Below are 24,973 nucleotides of genomic sequence, written 5' to 3' on the forward strand. Positions count from 1 at the left end.
AAACTTATTCGATGTCACGTGTTTCTGTAACAATCAACTATTTAAAAAAATATATATCGTTTCGGGATATTATAACCCGTGTTCGTTTCTCAACTGATCACTTGGATTGTTCCAGGTGTTTCACATAGGTGTCAAGTCTTCAAGGGTCGGCTGAGAAAGCCCACGTGACAACTATTTTCATAACGTCCACGGTTCCATTGAGTGACAGATAACAATGATCAGTCAATCAACGTATTATCAGTTATCCCTTTGAACAAAGTATGTTGTTTTAACATCGGCACTTCACGCCATGATATGAGTGTATTCCCTTTGTTTTAGTAAACCTAGACATGTAAACACTCACTTTTGACATATCCACTGTGCAAGATAACAGTGATTAATCAATCAACGTATTTTCTGTTAATGCTTTGATGGCCAGGAACGATCCGTTGATATACAAAAAAAGTAAATGAACTGATCATTCATCTCTTGCTTGGCTGCCACGTGCATATTACATAACACACATTTCACCTCACTTCCAACCTGGATTTAGATTGAATAATTACCCCAGACACAATAAATACCAAATGGGAACCTTTGTCAGGTAATCTAAGTGGTGCTACCACTAATTGTACCTGTAATAAATTCATTAACTGAGCATCAAGGGAATGACGACAAGTACACAAGTGTAGGGTTAGACGAGAAAACGTGGATGACAAGGGAGTAGTAATCGTATTATCGATGCAATCCAAAACCCGAAAATTCTTTCACTGCATGGATACTCTTTTTAGTATTAAACTATAACCATCTGGGGTATTTCCAAATTACGATGAGCTCCCCCGTTCTTTTTGTCTCTTTGTTTAGGCCGAAGAAATTAATTAACATGCGCCCTTTGTCGAAATCTTTATAGATCACAGTTAACCAATCAGTGTTTATGCAAAAATGCGTAAAACAAATATTGCCTCCAGCCTTCAAGTTCATTTAGCTGTCCTTGCAGACGGTAGCCCAGTCTCTGGTCACGCTCAGTTGCGTTGCGTATCATCCGGGTACTCACGGGGAAAAAAACAATAACAAAGGCAGCAACCGGTCCGGGGAATTGCGTTAGATCAGTGCCCCTTTAAGTGGCACTTGGAAGTTACAGTATCGATGAAGACAGGTTGATTTCAACTCGTTTCTTCTTAATTGTTATACCTCTCTTAAGAATCTTGCAATTCTATTAGTTCATCCAGGTGCCACGTGACTTAGTAATACATTTGAATGTTGACTCAAAAACCACTGACCTTGAATATTGACTCGTCACATGATCAGTATTGACCTGTCACGTGAGAATTTTTGACTTGGCTGCTAGAAAACAAGATGGCGTATGGTGCTAAAATTTCACAATTCGCAGCTAATTTACTGTAATGAAACAGCTCGGTTTAAAGGATTCACAAAGTTTATATGAATTTCGGTATTACAGATTAAATGATTACTTTTGACAAGGTCAATATGCAAAAACAAGAACCCTTGGATCCGTCCACCTCAGGGTTTTAACATATTGACCTTGTCCAAAGTAATTATTTGTATAATGTGATGTTGTTAGACAGATGGTCCACAATGGCGGGGTCCTATTTAAGGGACTTGATTTAACTTGCACCAGGTGAATGTTGACACGAAAACCTCATAGTACCAGAATAAACCAGCCTGTACCCTTAAATTTATCAAACATGAAACGTGCACAAAATCCTTGAAGTGCAGTTTGATGACATCTGGCCCCCAAAAGCAAGAACAAGCATGAAATACAGGTTATTGATTAAGTATGTGTTCAAAGATTGATGTTGTGTGGACATGTAAGGGTTACATACAAATGTTAACAGAAATATTAGTTTTCATGTTTTGATAATGGGTTCCACTGGTGAATGTTTTATATAGCTATTCGAACTGTGAACTGGGTTGTGAAGATTATTAGCCAACATTATGTATACACAGATATCACATACACTAAAACAATATATACCTGGGATGACTAGACAAGGTCAGGGATAGCACCATGGGATAATATAGCACAAAATGGCCGTGCAGTAAGTCTGGATTTGGTTTTGATATATCCATATCCTTTTCCATTCAGAGTTAAAATTAAACGTTGAATTAGCGTTATTTCAGCTGTATAGTGACAAGAACAGGTAGATATACACACGAGTGAGTCATGAATACAAAATTATTTTTTAAACAAATTTCTCCGACATATTTGGGCTTTTCCATTCAGACAACACTGGAAATTTCATGCCTTTTGTGGTATTATGCTGAACCACAATATCAATTCTTTGCAATTTAGGTACTCTAAAAAATTATGGCCAAAAGTTCTGAGATTGACTTTGCTGAGTTGTATCAGTTAGGACAGGACAGGGTTAGAAACTAACAGTTTTCGTCCACTGGTCCTTATAATGATAACATATAGCAAAAACCTAAAAAATGGCAATTTTCTACTAGTCCTTATGATACCTTTACCATTGGACAGTGTGGCAAGGACTACAGGACTAGTGCCAATTTTTAACCCTGCAGGATCCTATGATCTTGTGTTCCAATCTCTGATGCACTCTGATTATCATCCTTGGGTTTGTGAGAACCATACCAGTGCTCATTGGTTTCACCAAAGTGGTAAACGTCTGAGACCTGCATCCCTCCCACATTAGGCTGACACACAGTGACGTAACTGGAATACTGTTCAAAGCGGCACTACACCCATCTCACTCACAACATAACAAGTTCAGTGCACTTGACTGATTATGGGTAGCATGTTTGTTTGTTTGTTTGTTTGTTTGTTGTTTAATGCCACACTCAGCAATATTCCAGCTGTATGATGGCGGTCTGGAAATAACCCAGTGATTGACATCATGAGTGTCGATCCACGCAATTGGGATCATTGATATGCATCAACCAAGACAGCAAGCCTGATTACATGAGTTTTTGATATGGTATGATGGTATAGCACCTTGCTGACACACTCTTCTGTTATCCCTGCAGACGTGAATCTACTGCGACCTTGACCCCCGCCCCACCATCTCCCTACCTCCACCGCTACGACAAGCTGGACATGCTAGAGATCCGAGACCTTCTCCTCTGCTACCTGTACGTCGTCAAGTGTCTCCCTGAAGGTCAGATAATATTTCAATAATACTCATTTTGTATGGATATCGTAGAAATTATCAACTGTTTCACTCTTTCGATTGTCTTTGGTTTTTTTGTTGTTTGACACCGCACTCAGCAATATTGCAGCTCTTTGATGGCGGTCTGTATTAATAATCGTGGACCAGACAATCCAGTGATTGATATCATGAGCATCGATTCACGCAATTGGGATCAATGACATGCATCAACCAAGTCAGCAAGCCTGACCACTCGATCCCGTTAGTTGCCTTTTACGACAAGCATAGTCACCTTTTAGGGCAAGCATGGGTTGCTGAAGACCTATTCTACCCGGATCTTCACGGGTCTTACCATTGTTCGCGATGGCAATGTCACATTATATAAACACACTGTCATCATTAATTACAGATGATATCTGTTGTTCATGATGTCGCTTGAACAGATTTACAAAAGTCTTTGGCTATAAACCAAATGATTATTTGTTTTAGTTCTATATTTTATAATTATTTCCATCTGTTATTATGCATTGTGATGAAAGGGCAGTGCATGGTTGGCCAAGGGGTCATAAGGCACCAGCGTGTCTAGAGTTTGGATTCACCGAAGTGAAAAACATTTACAACTTCTGTCACTTTGGGCTTTAGACCGCCTCTGTGGCCTCGTGGATAGAGCATCTGCCAGGGGAGCAGACAGTCGGTGGTTTATCCCTGGCTGCATCATACCAAAAGGCGTTCAAAGATGGTAGCTGTTGTTACCCTGTCAGGCGCTAAGCGTCCAGGGATACAACAAGGACTCAGGACTTAGAGTCAGTACGCCTTGTCTGAGTGGAGTATCCATTGTATGTGTTACTGAGGCATGGCGTCTCAGTGGGCTAGCACTATAAACTGGCTTTAGTCTGGACTAGTACAAGCAGCTGCATGCTCTCACAGACCCATGCATGAATGCACACACATGCACACACACTCACATGCACGCACGCACGGTCAAACGCACGCACGCTCGCACTTAGCACACACCCATGCAGGAACGCACACAAATATGCACGTACACAAACACATGCACACAAACACATGCACTTACACACACATTCACATGCACGCACGCATGCTCACACACACACTCACACACACACACACACACACACACACACACACACACACACACACACTCACACTCACACACTCACACACAGGCGCGCACAAGTGCACACACACACGCACGAAAAGGCACGCACGCATGCACACAAACATGCAAGCAGGCACACAAACACACATAAGCTGACATGCAGTGATGTTACTGACATTCTGATAAAGATTATTACACCTCACTCACTCATTCACTCACTTCATCAACCCCCTGTTCTCCCCTTCAGATATTCTCCTTGGATGGTTCAACAACTCCTCTGAGAATGATATCGTGGACTTCTTCACATTGCTAGGGTAAGTCAAGCAACAGGCTGTTCTGTGGTGTATATATATACTCGTATATATGACTCCATCACATTACTGCAGTTCCTTCATATCAAAGGCTGTGTCAATTTACATGTAACATTTTTTCGTCGTCCCTCCTATAATAAATGACCAGTACATAAGTAATGTACAAATTTAGTATGTTGTTTTTGTTTGAAAATATAGAACTCATTTTTCTTCATTGGCCTCTTTCTCTTTCTCTCCCCCCCCCCCCCCCCATTAACTGTGGCGAACCGCATCGTAACTCAGTGCTTTTATTGTTACATAGCATCATTGTTCGGTGCTTATGTTGTGTGTTCCAGAGCATTGTGTCTTGTGATAAAGTCTTAATTCATACAATCGACCCTACTTTTGCCAGAGATTTATTATGAATATGGAAAATGTTTTGTCACTTTTTTTGATTATTATTGTGTTGTCTTTCAGAGTGTGTCTGCATCAGTTCAGATACCAGGGCAGGAAGAGGATATATACACTCAGGTAGGGTGATCAGTATTATGTCTGTGACTCCAGTAATGTGTGGATATGCCATATTCGACATAGTGAGCGTCCAGGGCGATCTCAAAATTAGAAATAGGGGGCTCTTATTAGAATATTATTTTGGTGAATAGTTGAAAGATAAATTTCATGGTTTATGCTGACAGCCTGAAATGTTTATGTACGACAGATATATTTTTCCAGAATTTAATTGCCTATAATTAAGGGTGCATATAATATAAAGTGTGTATTACACGCGAATAAATGAGTCTTGTGTACATAAATCAACTGGAAGGGGTGCTAATTGGGATTGTTGACTAGCAAATATTTTAGCAAATATCGCCGTGGGCACTTATTACGTCGAATACGGTACCTGTTCCAGCATGGTCTCAAGTACCATGTTAAATTTGTTTTCAGAGATCGTGTGGTAGACGACAAACTTAGTTTAAATGTCAATTAAACAAAAACTTTATTCATAATGGGTATTAGGCAAATAAATACCCCTTCTACACTACTTAAGTTTTGGGTGGTAACTATTCTGTATTATCAATAAAGATTATACATGTATTTCAGTTTTGACTTGACTGTCGATAGACAAGGCCAATGCCATGTTTGTTTCTAAACACGGAAAGTAGAACTTTTCTACCTTCTTTAATTGCATATCTATCCGTAAATGACCCTAACAAATGTCTTTTTTATCCATTGGTTTTATCTTGCCAAGAAACCTACCTATTATTATATATGATAAACATTCTTATCTCAACATTTCAAAATAATTCTGGAATATCAAAATTTCTTGGTTCGACAGAGAAAAATTTGCATGCCTCTGGCGGTTTGTTTTATCCTAGATCAGTCCCTGGTAAGGATTTTAGTACATGTACTTCCTCAGCAGTATTCTGAATAAAGTCTGTATTGACTGTTTGGTCCCTACCCTTTACTCATGGTCAGTGAGAATCATTTATGTCAATTTGGTCATTAACTCTTTCATCACTGGCTGCCCCAGAGTTATGTCCCTTGAAACCCTGCAGTCCCTGACACTGACAAGGCCTGTACACTGGCCTCCCTGGCAGTATTATTGGAAAATCACACCATCATTTTTGATGCACTTTTTCTACCAGAAACTTGCTTTTAATATACATTGATCATATACCATTGTAAAGAGGATTAAGTATACTTTAATATTCTTTGTTGTTATTGTCTCTAACCTTTGTCATTATCTAATTACAGGTGTTTACAAGTGAAATAAAACTTGAAAACACTGAAAAAATGAAAACAGACAATGAATTTTGGCTCAAATTGTATTAAAAATCACAAAACTAAATCACAGATACAAGGTAAACATAACACAGTGGTCTTGTCATCTTGGACAGCACAGGTAATCGCAGGTGTTACAGGTAAATTCTCTTCATGCACATCTGTAAACAAATAAACAAGTTTACAACTCTTGGTACTGACTTTGTTTTCTATACTGATGTCACATATTACTTATGATACACCTACAGCCTCTTAGGTAAACTCGTTAACACAGGTAAACTTGTTAACGCAGGTAAACTCGTTAACACAGGTAAAAACAAATATTTGATTTATTTTGTTCTTTTTCAGGATTTGAAACAAAAATTAAGTATTTAAGTTTTTAAAAAGTAATTTATCACATTACATGAACATTGAACCACAGCTACTATAAGAATGACATCACAGGGAAGTTATCACAGATTGATCTGAAGAGGGAAAGATTGTAAAAGGACAGAAAGATCGTAAATTTAAGTTCTGCAAATATAAAAGTTGTGATAACATATTTACAATACACTGCTATTTACAACTGCATAATAAATTAAATCAGTACTTTATTAAATCAATTAATAAATAAATAATTTATACAGTTACTAAAATTTAAATTAAGATGTAAAAAACAAGAGAACAAACATGATTATATAAATAAATTTTATTTAAATTGAGCGAAATATAAGGACATACGACAAACCGGCAAACTACAATTCGGATTGCGATCAGAATAATAAATTAAATAAAAAAGAAACAAATACGTCATGCCACTCACCTTTGTTGTTGTTGTGATCGCTCGTTCACGTGTAGGCTGCATTCTCATTCGTCGCACTGATAATCTGTTCAAACACAGAATCATTGTAAAACAGTTGGAAAAAATCAATAGCATGACTCTTCACTCACCGTACGTGTCAATATATATATATTCTTGAGTCCGGTCGCCTCTTCAAAATCCCTCATGTCTCCACTGTTGTGGTCCCTCTGCCACTCCCATTCTTGAAAGTTTGAGGGGGGGACACCTCGTCGAAACCGTCAAAATCTTCACCAAAATATTCGCGAAATTCCCTCTCCCCTTCGCTTAAATTATTCAATTCAAACACATTATTATTCCCGATAGAGTCGTTGTTAATCATCTGATCGCTATCCGAATCGTAGTTGGCCGCCATTACGCTTGATTTACGATTCAAGCGAGAAAAATACCTGTCGCGAAAACAGGTGACATCCGCGATTTTCGCGCCAAAAAGACGGGGAAATTCCATAGAATGACGTGTCAATCACGTGTAGATCTCATTTCCATATTTAGAACGAGATTACACACGAGAAAGGAAGTAGAAAGAGCGATTTTGTAAACACGCTCGCGCCGCCCGATTTATCGGGCAGCCGGGTGTGGGGCTTGGACAGTTCTCGCCCGATTTTTCGGGCAGCCGGGTTCTGGGACACGGTTTATGCTGCCCGATAAATCGGGCAGTCGGGGCGAAAGGGTTAAACATATGAATCTAGGCATTGTACCTGTGAACTATGTTACCTTAAACATGTCATTAACCAACATCAGTGAATGGGTACCCGGTAGTATGAGATGGTGAATGGTGTGACTTTTAACCTTCTAGCACCTCACATGTAGCTTGCATTGTATACTACCCAGGGAGCTGAGAATGAAAATTGTTTGCGCTCTGATTCATTTTGACCGGAGTTATTATTATCATCATCTGGTCGGCAGCATGATCGGTGACACATCTAAGAAGGCGTTGTCCCTGCCGTCCAGCAGGAAGTCTATTCCTGGATCCAGTCTGTCATCGGGGCGGACCAGCATGTACAGCGACGTCGTGGACGGCTTCCACAGTGAGTCTCTCACCATCATCGATTGTATCCTGTTGTTTCAATGGCAGTGGTTTGAAAACACAACTTTTATTCAGAGATGTTTTGTTCAATAAAAACATTTCTTATTCCTTCACACAACTTTTATTCAGTGACATTTTGTTCAATAACACCATCTCGTATTCAATGACAATTTTGTTTAGTAACAACAAGTTATTCAATAACAATGTCTCTTATTCAATGACTCCATCTGTGTGTTACAGCGCCGACGTCCTCTGATGCGGATGCAATGATGCGGGCACTGAAGGAGGCCAACATGACGACAGAGGTGGGCCTGGTGGTCCTAGATATCCTCGGACTCTACTGTCAGTACTTCAAGGTCAGTCACATCAGGTGCATGTGTTTACTGAGTTAACCAAGTTCCTCTGCCAGTACATGTTATCATCCCCAGGCTTGTTGTAAGAGCTTGACACCCATGAAGATCTGGGGTAGAATAGGTCTCCAGCAACCATGCTTGTCGTAAGAGGTGACTAATGGGATCGGGTGGTCAGGCTTGCTGACTTGGTTGAATGCATGTCATCGTATCCCAACTGCGTAGATTGATGCTCATGATGTCAATCACTGGATTGTCTGGTCCAGACTTTATTATTCACAGACCGCTGTCATTTAGCTTGAATATTTGCCGAGTGTAGCATTAAACAACAAACAAACAAACAAAATTTAAGACCATGACTCATATAAGATTGTCTTTCTCTTTTCTTCGTGTTTGCATTATATATACAGAGAAAGAATGCTGTGAAATTGAAGCAGGGATAGGCTCAGGTCAGATTTGATTCAAGTCATTAAAACATGATTTGGCAGACTTCATCTCCTATTTTTTGGTGTGTATAAATCCTGCAATAGTTACAGTACTTACACACTGGCACATCACATAGTATGTTGGTAGATCTAGTATTTCACCCTGTGTCGTAATCTTGCATATCACCATGTGTTTCCTTGTATTACAGAAAGACATGGAGGCACGGGAGGGGGAGAACGCCCCAATGAAGGCCGTGTTCCGTCTGTACCTGACGTTCCTGCGCACCAGCCAGTCTGAGACGCTGCAGAAGCATGTGTTTGCTGCACTCAGAGGCTTCATAAAGAAGGTATACTAGGGGATAGTTACTTGTGTGTAATACGGGAGGTATACTCCCCCCTGGGGATAGTTACTTGTGTGTAATACGGGAGGTATACTCCCCCCTGGGGATAGTTACTTGTGTGTAATACGGGAGGTATACTCCCCCCTGGGGATAGTTACTTGTGTGTAATACGGGAGGTATACTCCCCCCTGGGGATAGTTACTTGTGTGTAATACGGGAGGTATACTCCCCCCTGGGGATAGTTACTTGTGTGTAATACGGGAGGTATACTCCCCCCTGGGGATAGTTACTTGTGTGTAATATGGGAGGTATACTCCCCCCTGGGGATAGTTACTTGTGTGTAATACGGGAGGTATACTCCCCCCTGGGGATAGTTACTTGTGTGTAATACGGGAGGTATACTCCCCCCTGGGGATAGTTACTTGTGTGTAATACGGGAGGTATACTCCCCCCTGGGGATAGTTACTTGTGTGTAATACGGGAGGTATACTCCCCCCTGGGGATAGTTACTTGTGTGTAATATGGGAGGTATACTCCCCCCTGGGGATAGTTACTTGTGTGTAATACGGGAGGTATACTCCCCCCTGGGGATAGTTACTTGTGTGTAATACGGGAGGTATACTCCCCCCTGGGGATAGTTACTTGTGTGTAATACGGGAGGTATACTCCCCCCTGGGGATAGTTACTTGTGTGTAATATGGGAGGTATACTCCCCCCTGGGGATAGTTACTTGTGTGTAATACGGGAGGTATACTCCCTGCTGGGGATAGTTACTTGTGTGTAATATGGGAGGTATACTCCCAGCTGGGGATAGTTACTTGTGTGTAATATGGGAGGTATACTCCCTGCTGGGGATAGTTACTTGTGTGTAATATGGGAGGTATACTCCCCCCTGGGGATAGTTACTTGTGTGTAATAAGGGAGGTATACTCCCCCCTGGGGATAGTTACTTGTGTGTAATAAAGAAGGTATACTCCCCCCTGGGGATAGTTACTTGTGTGTAATATGGGAGGTATACTAGGGGATAGTTACTTGTGTGTAATACGGGAGGTATACTCCCCCCTGGGGATAGTTACTTGTGTGTAATATGGGAGGTATACTCCCCCCTGGGGATAGTTACTTGTGTGTAATATGGGAGGTATACTAGGGGATAGTTACTTGTGTGTAATACGGGAGGTATACTCCCCCCTGGGGATAGTTACTTGTGTGTAATATGGGAGGTATACTAGGGGATAGTTACTTGTGTGTAATACGGGAGGTATACTCCCCCCTGGGGATAGTTACTTGTGTGTAATATGGGAGGTATACTCCCCCCTGGGGATAGTTACTTGTGTGTAATATGGGAGGTATACTAGGGGATAGTTACTTGTGTGTAATACGGGAGGTATACTCCCCCCTGGGGATAGTTACTTGTGTGTAATATGGGAGGTATACTCCCCCCTGGGGATAGTTACTTGTGTGTAATATGGGAGGTATACTCCCCCCTGGGGATAGTTACTTGTGTGTAATATGGGAGGTATACTCCCCCCTGGGGATAGTTACTTGTGTGTAATACGGGAGGTATACTCCCCCCTGGGGATAGTTACTTGTGTGTAATATGGGAGGTATACTAGGGGATAGTTACTTGTGTGTAATATGGGAGGTATACTCCCCCCTGGGGATAGTTACTTGTGTGTAATATGGGAGGTATACTCCCCCCTGGGGATAGTTACTTGTGTGTAATATGGGAGGTATACTCCCCCCTGGGGATAGTTACTTGTGTGTAATATAGGAGGTATATACTCCCAGCTGGGGATAGTTACTTGTGTGTAATACGGGAGGTATATACTCCCAGCTGGGGATAGTTACTTGTGTGTAATACGGGAGATATACTTCCAGCTGGGGATAGTTACTTGTGTGTAATATGGGAGGTATACTCCCAGCTGGGGATAGTTACTTGTGTGTAATACGGGAGGTATATACTCCCAGCTGGGGATAGTTACTTGTGTGTAATACGGGAGGTATACTTCCAGCTGGGGATAGTTACTTGTGTGTAATACGGGAGGTATACTCCCCCCTGGGGATAGTTACTTGTGTGTAATATGGGAGGTATACTCCCAGCTGGGGATAGTTACTTGTGTGTAATACGGGAGGTATATACTCCCAGCTGGGGATAGTTACTTGTGTGTAATATGGGAGGTATACTCCCCCCTGGGGATAGTTACTTGTGTGTAATATGGGAGGTATACTCCCCCCTGGGGATAGTTACTTGTGTGTAATATGGGAGGTACTCTCCCAGCTGGGAATAGTTACTTGTGTGTAATATGGGAGGTATACTCCCCCCTGGGGATAGTTACTTGTGTGTAATATGGAAGGTATACTCCCCCCTGGGGATAGTTACTTGTGTGTAATATGGGAGGTACTCTCCCAGCTGGGGATAGTTACTTGTGTGTAATATGGGAGGTATACTCCCCCCTGGGGATAGTTACTTGTGTGTAATATGGAAGGTATACTCCCCCCTGGGGATAGTTACTTGTGTGTAATATGGGAGGTATACTCCCCCCTGGGGATAGTTACTTGTGTGTAATATGGGAGGTATACTAGGGGATAGTTACTTGTGTGTAATATGGAAGGTATACTCCCCCCTGGGGATAGTTACTTGTGTGTAATATGGGAGGTATACTCCCCCCTGGGGATAGTTACTTGTGTGTAATATGGGAGGTATACTCCCCCCTGGGGATAGTTACTTGTGTGTAATATGGGAGGTATACTAGGGGATAGTTACTTGTGTGTAATATGGAAGGTATACTCCCCCCTGGGGATAGTTACTTGTGTGTAATATGGGAGGTATACTCCCCCCTGGGGATAGTTACTTGTGTGTAATATGGGAGGTATACTAGGGGATAGTTACTTGTGTGTAATATGGGAGGTATACTCCCCCCTGGGGATAGTTACTTGTGTGTAATATGGGAGGTATACTCCCCCCTGGGGATAGTTACTTGTGTGTAATATGGGAGGTATACTAGGGGATAGTTACTTGTGTGTAATATGGGAGGTATACTCCCCCGTGGGGATAGTTACTTGTGTGTAATATGGGAGGTATACTCCCCCCTGGGGATAGTTACTTGTGTGTAATATGGGAGGTATACTAGGGGATAGTTACTTGTGTGTAATATGGGAGGTATACTCCCCCCTGGGGATAGTTACTTGTGTGTAATATGGGAGGTATACTCCCCCCTGGGGATAGTTACTTGTGTGTAATATGGGAGGTATACTCCCAACTGGGGATAGTTACTTGTGTGTAATATGGGAGGTATACTCCCAGCTGGGGATAGTTACTTGTGTGTAATACGGGAGGTATACTCCCAGCTGGGGATAGTTACTTGTCTATGATATGGGAGGTATACTCCCTGCTGGGATAGTTACTTGTGTGTAATACGGGAGGTATACTCCCAGCTGGGGATAGTTACTTGTGTGTAATATGGGAGGTATATACTCCCCCCTGGGGATAGTTACTTGTGTGTAATATGGGAGGTATACTCCCAACTGGGGATAGTTACTTGTGTGTAATATGGGAGGTATACTCCCAGCTGGGGATAGTTACTTGTGTGTAATATGGGAGGTATACTCCCAGCTGGGGATAGTTGCTTGTGTGTAATACGGGAGGTATACTCCCAGCTGGGGATAGTTACTTGTGTGTAATACGGGAGGTATATACTCCCGGCTGGGGATAGTTACTTGTGTGTAATACGGGAGGTATATACTCCCAGCTGGGGATAGTTACTTGTGTGCAATATAGGAGGTATACTCCCAACTGGGGATAGTTACTTGTGTGTAATACGGGAGGTATATACTCCCAGCTGGGGATAGTTACTTGTGTGTAATATCTGAGGTATACTCCCAACTGGGGATAGTTACTTGTGTGTAATATGGGAGGTATACTCCCAGCTGGGGATAGTTACTTGTGTGTAATATGGGAGGTATACTAGGGCATAGTTACTTGTGTGTAATACTGGAGGTATACTCCCAGCTGGGGATAGTTACTTGTGTGTAAAATGGGAGGTATACTCCCAGCTGGGGATAGTTACTTGTGTATAATACGGGAGGTATACTCCCTGCTGGGCATAGTTACTTGTGTGTAATATGGGAGGTATACTCCCAGCTGGGCATAGTTACTTGTGTATAATACGGGAGGTATACTCCCTGCTGGGGATAGTTACTTGTGTGCAATATGGGAGGTATACTCCCTGCTGGGGATAGTTACTTGTGTGCAATATGGGAGGTATACTCCCTGCTGGGGATAGTTACTTGTGTATAATACGGGAGGTATACTCCCTGCTGGGGATAGTTACTTGTGTGCAATATGGGAGGTATACTCCCAGCTGGGGATAGTTACTTGTTCTAGATAAGAAAGGTTTGTTTCAAAGTTAACTGTGTGTAGTACAGGAGCTATTCACATGTGTTAAATGAGGGAGTTATATACCCTACTTAAGGAGTATATACCCTCGTGTCAAATATTCTGATGAAATTTTAACAGAATGACATATTCATTTCAGCATGAACAAGTTTACTCATTTAGATTCATTAGAGAATTTTTTAATTAAAGGAATGACTTCAGATTAATAGGAGAAATATTTTTGCATTTAGTCTTCCTGATCAGTGGTGTTACTAGACCTGATGTTGGATGCTGTTGTTTCATGCCTCTCAATGTACAGTTCCAGATCGCCTTGTTCAAGGGAAGTGCCTCCATGTGTGGGGAACTCTGCTATGAGGTACGTTGGTTCATTCATAACTTGTTCAGGCAGCAGTCAGCTGAGACAGCTTCTAAACACCAGTTGTTTCCTGGCTACGCTCAGCTGTTATATGAATGTGAGACATGAATATATGTAGGACTTGTATGATGCATGTTCTCTAGAATTTGGCTTATAAAAAACAATATGTGTAATAACGCTTCACTCCACTCCACTCCACTCAACTCCACTCCACTCCACTCATGCTCATACTCATGCCACGCCACGCCACGCCACGCCACGCCACGCCACGCCACGCCAACCACCCCACGCCACGCCACGCCACACCACACCACACCAAACTACAACTCATCCACTGTCCCCCTCCCTCATCAAGCTCACCACTCACTCACTCACTCTGTGAGTGGCTTCCCAACTTGACTACCTTGTGTTGTGTAGACTACTCCTCCATCCTACCCACCGCTCACTCTCTCACTTTATGGCGTCCGCCCGGAGAGCAGAAGATCCAGGGTTTGATCCCTGGTCGCGTCATACCAAAAGTCGTTAAAAGATGGTACTTGTTGTTACCCTGTCTGGTGCTCGGCATTAAGGGGCTAAAACAAGGACTGGTCGATTCGGAGTTGGTATACTGTGTCTGAGTTGAGTATTCATTCTGCGGCATGGTATCTCAGTGAGCTAGCACTATAAATCCGCATCAGTCTGGACTAGTACAAGCAGCTACACACACATGCATGCTATGTAAGTGCAATAATCTTTGATGCGACGTAAACCCAATTTCACCTCACCTCACCTCACCTCACCTCACCTCACTCACTCTATGAGTGGGTTTCCAACTTGACTACCTTGTGTTCGTGTAGACTCCTCCCCCATCAAATCAAACCCACCACTCACTCACTCACTCTCTGAGAGGCTCCCCAACTTGACTGCCTTGTGTTGTGTAGATCCTGCGGTGCTGCAGCTCCAAGCTCAACTCCACCCGGAGGGAGGCGTGTGCCCTGCTGTATCTGCTGATGAGGACCAACTTCGAGTACTCCAACAAGAAGAGCTTCACCAGAGTGCACCTGCAGGTATGTGAAGTTCTACCATGACACTGAACAATGCTTGATTCTGATTGGTTAAAAAAAAGGTGTTTTATTTCCAACTGAAACCTCTTTTAAATTGCATAATTTGCTCCATGTGCAGGTATGACCATATATGGATTGTATGCTCCATGTGGAGGTAATGCTATGACCATATATTGGCTGTATGCGCCATGTGCAGGTATAGCTATGACCATATATGGGCTGTATGCTCCATGTGCAGGTATAACTATGACCATATATAGGCTGTATGCTCCATGTGCAGGTATAGCTATGACCATATATGGATTGTATGCTCCATGTGCAGGTATAGCTATGACCATATATGGGCAGTATGCTCCATGTGCAGGTATAGCTATGACCATATATGGGCAGTATGCTCCATGTGCAGGTATAGCTATGACCATATATGGGCAGTATGCTCCATGTGCAGGTATAGCTATGACCATATATGGGCAGTATGCTCCATGTGCAGGTATAGCTATGACCATATATGGGCTGTATGCTCCATGTGCAGGTATAGCTATGACCATATATGGGCAGTATGCTCCATGTGCAGGTATAGCTATGACCATATATGGGCTGTATGCTCCATGTGCAGGTATAGCTATGACCATATATGGATTGTATGCTCCATGTGCAGGTATAGCTATGACCATATATGGATATACGTTACAGGTGATCATCTCGGTGTCCCAACTGATCGGGGACGTGATGCTCCTCAGTACATCGCGTTTCCAGGAGAGTCTCGCCATCGTCAACAACTACGCCAACACCGACCGCGGAATACAGGTGAGAATGCTTCTCTCTCTCTGTGTGCTTCATGTGCTCTGCAGGGCCTGTCTCAAAACTATATCTTTGAATATTATGTACTTAAACATGATCAAAATTATCATTGGACGTTTTATTGATGTGGTAATTTGAATATAATCACTCATACAACTTAAGCCTAATGAATGTCAAGGCTTCTAAAATCAAATAATTCAAAGTTATCATTGCATGATATTTTTTGGCTGGTGTACTTTGGAATATTATTATAACTTTTAATGCAACGTAAACCTGAGAAATATTGTAAAATATTACATTTTGAGACAGTCCCCATTTAGATTGAAACTAACACTATATTCTTCTTTTGAAAGTAATATTAACAGCTAGGATGACTAAAAGGTTCTCAGTGTTGTTTTGGAGAGTTAATTCATGGGAATCTAGTTAATATTTAATTGGTGTATGGGGACAATAACTGTTTTATTTCTTGCTAACTTAAGCTTGCTGTGAAGCAATACCACAGACTTTCATTAGCCAATCATGATCATGGTATCAGGTATAGGTAGAAACATCTTACCGCGGGGTAACTTTGGCGTAAGATCTGGCCATGTGACTAACACTCAGTTATTGTGTTGCATGATGGGAAGGAAGGAATCTCATGTTTGTTTTTCTCAAAAGTTTCAGGATAAAAATTCTAAGACAGTGAGTATGTTCTTTTGAACATGTTGGTTGGACCACATGAGTGAAAAGCTTGAGACATAGTTGCCTCTCTTGCTGCCGACCCATTACTTACTTTAGTGGGGGTTGTCTCATGGTTATTACATCAAATATTTAGGGACTGACCATTTCATCTTCAGCTTCAGCCTAGAAAAACCATTTCTGATCAGGGAAAACTGACTTTTCCTTGACTTTTCAGCGGTTGAAACTAACAGTTTCAGTCCACTAGTCCTTATAATGATAACATATAGCAAAACCTTTAAAAATGGCAAATTTCTACTAGTCCTTAGGATACCTTTACTATTGGGCAGTTTGGCAAGGACTACAGGACTAGTGCCAATTTCTAATCCTGCTTTATGGTCAAATGAATATATTTTCAGATGAAAATAGGATTCTGAGAAATAAGATTTGCTGAATTGATGACAGAATATAAAAACTCACAGGTTCCACGCTGAACATGAAATGGCCGGTCCCAGTTGAAACTTTTGTTTGGTTTTATTCCCTTTACCCTTTCACCAGAAAATGGAGGCTGGAATATACTGCATGATCGTTCCTGTTGGGAGAAGTCCAAATACCTCAACCCTCAAACATAATGTTTCATTTTTGAATTGGCAACTTTTGAGACAACCCCTACATCTGCATCACACTGGGCAACACTTGCTGTTGCTATGACAACTGATTTTGATAACTCCTGCAACTCATAATGTCATACTAGAACAAATAGGATATAGACGCACAGGTTTCGTGGAAACAATATTAGCATTAACCTAGTATTATATTACAGAAGTTACTTACATTTAAAATATGTTAGTACTACAGTTCATATGATATTAATAGCTTGACTTTCGTCATATTTGCATTTGAATTTCCTTTTAAGTAGGAGGAATAAGACTGGATGAGTAAACATATTTTTGTATGGGAGATTCATTCATTTTATTTAGTCCTGTTGATTACATTAGAAATCTTATAATTTTGAAGTTATGTAACCACATCTCATTTTTCTGAAAATCTTGAGCTGCTTGGTAGAGACTAATAGTTAAGTCTGTATATTCAAATCCAAAGTACTATGGTATATTTTCTCAAGTTAGACATAGATATTGCGAGAGTTTAACTAATTAGAACTTTGTTAACATTTAACAGATCATAGAACACTAATGTTTGTTTTGTTTGGACATGCAATATTAACAGTTTGATTAACTATGTATATACTACGTCATACCTTCTAAAATCAACACCTTGCAACTGACAATCACTTCTACCTACATATTTCAAGTATAGGACATGCACGGTTTATCTATTACCAGGGGCGACAGGGTAGCCTAGGGGTTAAAGTGAAGACCCGGGTTCGATTCCCGACATGGGTACAATGTGTGAAGCCCATTTTTCGGGATCCCCCGCCGTGATATTGCTGGAATATTGCTAAAAGCGGCGTAAAGAATTACTCACTCACTCACTCATTTATTACCAGTTTTAACAAACAATATGCTATTTGTGCTGGACAGTGATTATGTATGTCAAAGGTCAAGGGTCAAGAGGTCAAATCTGGATTAAAAAGAATTTGTGTAAAAAATTGGTGATTTCACTCAGTCAATTAAGTTCAACTGACAGTCCATTCTTTTGGACATGGATTAAGTTAATCCATTATCAGTCGCACAGTTCAAGACAAAAAATGTTTCTTGTTTTTTTTGTTTAATAAGTTTGATCAGGTCTGTCATATAATATCCTTTCCAAGGCCAAATCGTATTGAAACATAACGTTTTCAAAAGGCTGGTATGTTTAGTCAGGAAAACAACCAATCCAGAAAAATAAGTTCACGGGATGCCTGACTCCGGACATTTATGAACATTAAGTCATTTAGTCATGTTTATTAATTAATATCTTCAAAAGTTATATGTGTAAATAAGGCAGAATTGTGTCATTAGACCAGGGAAACCATGTCTTATAAATTGCAGCCTTCCGGTGGGTTGTCCAAAATAACGGCACAATAAGGAAATCATTATGAAAAATACAAACCAGCAAAAAACATCATAAAACTTTAGTTACGTTTAATCCCAGACTGGTTGTGCTCTCGAAAAAACATACCAGCATTTTGAAAACCAAATTTGTATTCTTTGAAAGGCATGTAGAAGTGATACACATAAGGAAGAGAATCTATGGATGTCAACTTCTTCAAAGTATATGCTCACTCCTTTCATTCACCTGATGAAGGAGTACCCGCTAAGCATATACTACGAAACGTGTTCCTCATAATAAAGAAGTTAACATCCATAAATTTTCTTCCTCAAATTTTTATTACTGTTACATACGTGTTGATTGTCCTTGAGAAAACATGCCAGTTGTGCTTAGGAAATACCGGTACATCTTTGTTCTCATTGTTCAAATTGTTTTCATGAACATCTTCATTGGGGGGACAATGTATCTTATTTTGATTTGGTTTCTTGAAACTAAAAGTGATTAACTACCTAAGCAGCCTTCGCAATTCACTATGCTAAAATTGTGCTGAGGGAAAATAAAAAACCCATGATGGTAGTCCTCATTGTGTTATAGCTTTTCAGGGCTATAATTCTGAACCAGGGCCCACTTGCACAAAGCGATCTTAGCGCTAAGATGATCGTAACTCCCATGCTTTAACATAGGCTTACAATAGTCATAGCGCTAAGATCGCTTTGTGCAAGTGGGCCCAGGTCTCAGTGCTTCAATTTTGCTTCAACTTGGAGCTAAATAAAACTGACAGAATATGTAAATATAGTGAACAGTTTCGAAGAACTAGTAAAGTAAAGTTTACATTTGTCCTGTGGATGTCTTAAAAGAACTGAATTTCTAAGGCTGATCTAACTATGGTTTACTTGAGATGTGTAATTATATAAGTAAGTTGTTAGGTATTCAGGTTAGTTTAGTAAGGCAGGGCTAGTTAATGAACTGTGATAGAGATAAGTGCCCATCAAGATCTGCGTTAGAAGACCCATGCTAAGACGGGTAACAGGATCGGGTGGTCAGGCTCGCTGACTTTGTTTGATGCATGTCATCATGTCCCAATTGTGTAGATTGACATTTATGATGTGAATCACTGGATTGCACTGGGTCATTGCTTCTAATATCGATCACTGGATTTTCTGGTCCATATTCAATATTTGTACAGACCACTGTCATATAGCTGGAAAATTGCTGAGTGCATCATTAAAAAAAACAACAAAAAAACAAATGTGCAAATTGTTATGAATATATCCCAAAGAAATGCATGGCGACCAGGTGTTGGAAATTACAAATTCAACCATTATTTCCTTGGTGGATGCCCCCATTTCCCCAAACCCTCAGCCTCGGCCTGCCAATGTATTGTCCCTGTTTCTGCCATGCATTATGTACAGTCAGGGTTCCTTACACCGAGACTTGTAGCACATCCTGTATTGTGTGTGTGGAGGTATGGTGGACTGGGATATTTGGTCAGATATTCTTGGTTTGTGTTGATTGGTTTTATTTTCTCCTGCCATACTTGTTGGTTATAAGTATAGTTTTCTTATGGGTGTAATTGTAAGGAGACTATATGTCAGATGTAATTATTGCATATTGTAGACAAAAATGTTGCTAGCTAGATCTTTGGAAGGGATCCCGAGGGTACAGACTTCCTTTTGAAAATTACATATTTATGTCAGTGACCATTGACCAAATATACAGTGTAATATATTTTTTTTAAATTATTCCCCCTTTCACAAATTCCTGGAACCTTCCTTGTTGCTTTTTTTCATTTTTCTATTTTTACATTTTTTTTATTCTGTACAAATAGACTGAAGTATTTTGGTTCGTTCTCGACATGGAAACTGTGTATGGTACATCACATACGCTGGCAGAATCACATTGATGCTCATTTGGGGGCGTAGTCGTCAAAGATGACACAAGTCACTGTGCAGAGTTGTCCCCCTTTCACATGCCAGGATTGAGTCGTTGTTGGTTTAAAACCCCAGATTGTGCTTGATCCATGCTTGTATGTTTCAACAGACTTCAAACTACAATCTTTGTCACTTTGGGCTTTCTTTCTCTTCAATTTCAAATACACAATGTAGAAATACTGTACAAAATGGCCTTAAACTATGACATTCATGAATTACATATCTTTTATGTACATAGAGGCCTGTTCATAGATTCCCGTGAAGATCAGGGGTAGAATAGGTCTTCAGCAAACCATCCTTGCCGTAAAAGGCGACTTTGCTTGTCTTAATAGGCGAATAACGGCATCGGGTGGTCAGGCTCGCTGACTTAGTTGATGCATATCAGCACATCCCAGTAGCTTGGATTGATGCTCATGATTTGATTATGTACAGACCGCTGGAAATATACATATAGCTTGAATATTGGTGAGTGTGGTGTTAAACAACAAAGAATCAATCAATCAAGTCTTCTATAGTCAGTGAAGAATGAGTGAGTGCTTCCTCCCCTGGCTTGATGAAATTCTCTTTGTGTTGACTCTATGCTGGATACCGGTCGTGTTAACCGTGTGTAGCGGGATGCCTGGCTTCATCAACCTGTGTGGCTTTACCTATTATAGCTCATTTGTAATTTATAGCATCTGAAGTCACAAATGTTTATCTTCTATTTAATTGTTTTGTCTTATTACTGAGTGAGTGGTTTTATGCAGCTTTTTGCAATATTTTAATCAGGTCTTGACAACTTTTAATTTGAACTTGATAGTATATTGAAATATTTTCACCTTGCACAAGAAATGATTGGTTTTTATATTCTTTCTTCTTGTCGAAAGATCTTTTATAACTGACTATTTGCTTGTATTTTCAATAACAAGTGGTAGGGCTAGGACGGGTAGCTCGGGTACCCGGGTCGGGTGGGTACTGAGTAGGACCCGGGTACCCACAGGACTACCTGGACCCGTGGTAAGTCACGTGATTATATTGTTTAATGGCAAAAATGATCAAGAACTCTTTGGTTACACTATAATTGATAAATGTTCTTATTTCTTTCTGACTTTGCACACATTCCTTCTGACTTTATATGTATGCATAATTAAAACATCAGTCAACTTCAGTGAATGCATGACCAGATCAGATTATACGTGTATCTAAATATATTTTGACAGGAGTACGGTCAAATTATTACCAATTGGACATGTTTTACCTATCTCTTGAGACCTACAGTGGGTACCCGGTGAGGGTCGGGTAATAGGGGGTGGGTACCCGGGTAGTAAATTTGGACTCGTCCCAGCCCTAACATGTGGTGGAGATCATTGGATTGATTAAGCATCAAACAAGTGTCCGAAAACGTAGGGCAATATACATCCAATCCACTTTGTTCAAATTTAGTTTTGACAATTGTTCGAAATAACGACAAAAAATGTTTCAGTAGTTTTCTTAGGCTCCATGCAACAGTTGGTGAACTTTCAGTCATAACGATGGAATCATTTATTTTATTGATAAAAAATGTGTTTTGCCTTCTTTATGACTCAGGGGGAAAGATAAAGACTCGTGAAGTAATGTTATTGCACATTAGTGAACATTTGGGTCAGCAGATCCATACACTGAGGAGTTTAAAACATCAACAATAGAATACGTGCAAATATTACACATGAAAAATACATTTGTAATCAGTGATAATAGTGTTAGCTACACAACGTGTTTTGATTGTCCAAACTTCTTAACGCTTAAGGTAACAGAGGACTAGGAGAAATGACAGCTATTTGTAATGCTTTCTAACACCATGAGTTGTACTGTTGGATTATAGACTGAAATGGGACAGTTCTGCCATCAGAAGCTATGATACTTGATCAAACAGGGCCCACTTCCACAAAGCCATCTCAGCATCGCGACTGTAAGTCTATGTTCAGTAAGAGAATAACGATCATCTTAGCGCTAAGATCGCTTTGCGGAATAATGGCTTAGACAGCTAGGGCCCATTACATACTATGGTTATTCTTGGCTAGAATCAGTCCCCAGCAACTTATGATTGTTGTAAGCTTTGACTTAGTGGATCTGGTGATCAGGCTTGGTGATTTGGTTGATTGCAAAGGCATTGATCGTTGCTCATAATATCAATCACGGGTTTGTCTGGTCTCGATTTTTTAAAGTCTGCTGTCTTATTACTTAAGTATAAGCAATGTTAAGCAACAAACAAATAAACTAACAAACAAACCTCTTCTAAAGTGATCTTAGCTCTGAAAGTAATGTACATCTATGTTAGAGTTACAATCTAGTATGGCTAAAGCCCCAGAACCCCCGGTCCACAGAGACATCTTGATACTAAGGTGCTTGTAAACCTAGACTTAAGACAGTCATGGCGCTGTCTTTGTGGAATGGTCCTGATGACTTAGACACCACTACCTGAAATGGAGTCCAAAACAGTTGCATGCGTAAGTAAGCATCATGACCTCACCTGCCTTTGTTCACGCACACAATGCTACTACACCAGCGCTTTGATGTCCAGTTGGGAGCTTGTTGGTGCTATCTGCAGATGTAACGTGTCTGTCACTCACAACATGGTGGCTTCCAGGTGGCGACACTCATACTAACAAGGGAATATGGAGGAAGATCGCACTCTCTTTCTTCAATGGTTTACTGATTCTTTTAGTAAGTGACTCAGTGAGTCAGTGAGTGAGTCAGCCAGTGAGTCAGTGAGTGAGTCAGTGAGTGAGTCAGCCAGTGAGTCAGTGAGTGAGTCAGCCAGTCAGCCAGTGAGTCAGTGAGTGAGTCAGCCAGTGAGTCAGTGAGTGAGTCAGCCAGTCAGCCAGTGAGTCAGTGAGTGAGTCAGCCAGTGAGTCAGCCAGTGAGTCAGTGAGTGAGTCAGCCAGTGAGTCAGTGAGTGAGTCAGCCAGTCAGCCAGTGAGTCAGTGAGTGAGTCAGCCAGTCAGCCAGTGAGTCAGTGAGTGAGTCAGCCAGTGAGTCAGCCAGTGAGTCAGTGAGTGAGTCAGCCAGTGAGTCAGTGAGTGAGTCAGCCAGTGAGCCAGTGAGTCAGTGAGTGAGTCAGCCAGTGAGTCAGTGAGTGAGTCAGCCAGTGAGTCAGTGAGTGAGTCAGCCAGTCAGCCAGTGAGTCAGTGAGTGAGTCAGCCAGTCAGCCAGTGAGTCAGTGAGTGAGTCAGCCAGTGAGTCAGCCAGTGAGTCAGTGAGTGAGTCAGCCAGTGAGTCAGTGAGTGAGTCAGCCAGTGAGTCAGTGAGTGAGTCAGCCAGTGAGTCAGTGAGTGAGTCAGCCAGTGAGTCAGCAAGTGAGCCAGTGAGTCAGTCAGTGAGTGAGTCAGCCAGTGAGTCAGTCAGCAAGTGAGTCACTGAGTCAGTGAGTGAGTCAGCCAGTCAGCCAGTGAGTCACTGAGTGAGTCAGCAAGTTAGTTAGTGAGTCAGCAAGTGAGTCACTGAGTCAGCCAGTGAGTCACTGAGTGAGTCAGTAAGTGAGCCTGTGAGTCAGTGAGTGAGCCAGTGAGTCAGTGAGTAGAGTTTTACACCACGTTTATAAATATTCCAGCCTTGTTACTGGGAACATGAAAAATGAGCTCCACACATTGTACCCATTAGGAATCAAACCCAGGTCTTCAGATTGATGAGCCAACACCTTCACTGGGGGGCTCCCTCACCAACCAACCCTTAAGATCATGGGTAGAATAGGTCTTGAGCAGCCCATGCTTGCCGTAAAAAGTGACTATGCTTGTAACGGGATCGGGTGGTCAGGCTCGCTGACTTGGTTGATGTATTTCATCGTATCCCAATTGCGTGGATCGATGCTCATGATGTCAATCCTGGATTGTCTGGTCCAGACTCGATTATTTACATACAGTCGTCATGTAGCTGGAATATTGCTGATTGCGGCATTAAACAACAAACAAACAAATCCTTATTGTAAGACCATGCCAAACATTTTGCTTTTCAGCTTTTCAGGAGGTCATTTTAAGAAATGTTAATGTTGACTTGAGGTTCATTTGTTTAAGCAGATCTTTTGAAATAACTGGGCTTATTTAAACTCAACCCAAAAGATGTGTTGGCATATTTTCAATTAGGGTATTTTTACTTTGGCAGTTTTTTTGTCTGGGTTGTATGTAAAACAAGAATCTTATTTTGTCTGGCTTAATAATATTTAAATGGTGCTCCTTGTCTGAATATTCTTGATTTTTGGGTGACATTTAGTGTAACAAATGTTATATTTGGGATAACACTTTCTTAGTAAAGTACAGATTCTCATACTTTTTGGGGGTTGAGTCCCGTCCCGGATTCGAACCCACACTTGCCAGAGTGAGGCACCTAATCGCCAGCACACAAAGTCAGCGATCTAACCCACTCAGCCACCGAGGCTTCCACAAAAATGAGAGTCCGTCAATTGGTAGTCTAGATCACATACTTTGTATTCATAACATTGAATGGTTAGGGATTTACTGGGGTTTAGCAGGAAGGACATTGGGATACTATGCCGCAGTTTAACAT

The 24,973-nt window shown here is 41.2% G+C and overlaps 1 protein-coding gene across 1 annotated transcript in view; it reads left to right on the forward strand.

Moving 5' to 3' along the window:
* LOC139447246 (dedicator of cytokinesis protein 9-like) overlaps positions 1 to 24,973 on the forward strand; it is a 188,645-nt gene that overhangs the window by 120,182 nt on the left and 43,490 nt on the right. The window contains exons 34-43 of the mRNA XM_071228512.1: positions 2,983 to 3,113; positions 4,475 to 4,541; positions 4,995 to 5,048; positions 8,044 to 8,165; positions 8,405 to 8,520; positions 9,149 to 9,286; positions 13,975 to 14,031; positions 14,952 to 15,077; positions 15,768 to 15,881; positions 16,533 to 16,556. Coding sequence (XP_071084613.1) covers positions 2,983 to 3,113; positions 4,475 to 4,541; positions 4,995 to 5,048; positions 8,044 to 8,165; positions 8,405 to 8,520; positions 9,149 to 9,286; positions 13,975 to 14,031; positions 14,952 to 15,077; positions 15,768 to 15,881; positions 16,533 to 16,556 — 949 coding nt within the window. The remainder of the gene's footprint in view (positions 1 to 2,982; positions 3,114 to 4,474; positions 4,542 to 4,994; positions 5,049 to 8,043; positions 8,166 to 8,404; positions 8,521 to 9,148; positions 9,287 to 13,974; positions 14,032 to 14,951; positions 15,078 to 15,767; positions 15,882 to 16,532; positions 16,557 to 24,973) is intronic.

The sequence above is a fragment of the Haliotis cracherodii genome, unplaced genomic scaffold, assembly GCF_022045235.1.
Source record: "Haliotis cracherodii isolate W230 unplaced genomic scaffold, xgHalCrac1.p SCAF_7, whole genome shotgun sequence".
In the NCBI taxonomy this organism is placed as follows: Eukaryota; Metazoa; Mollusca; class Gastropoda; order Lepetellida; family Haliotidae; genus Haliotis; species Haliotis cracherodii.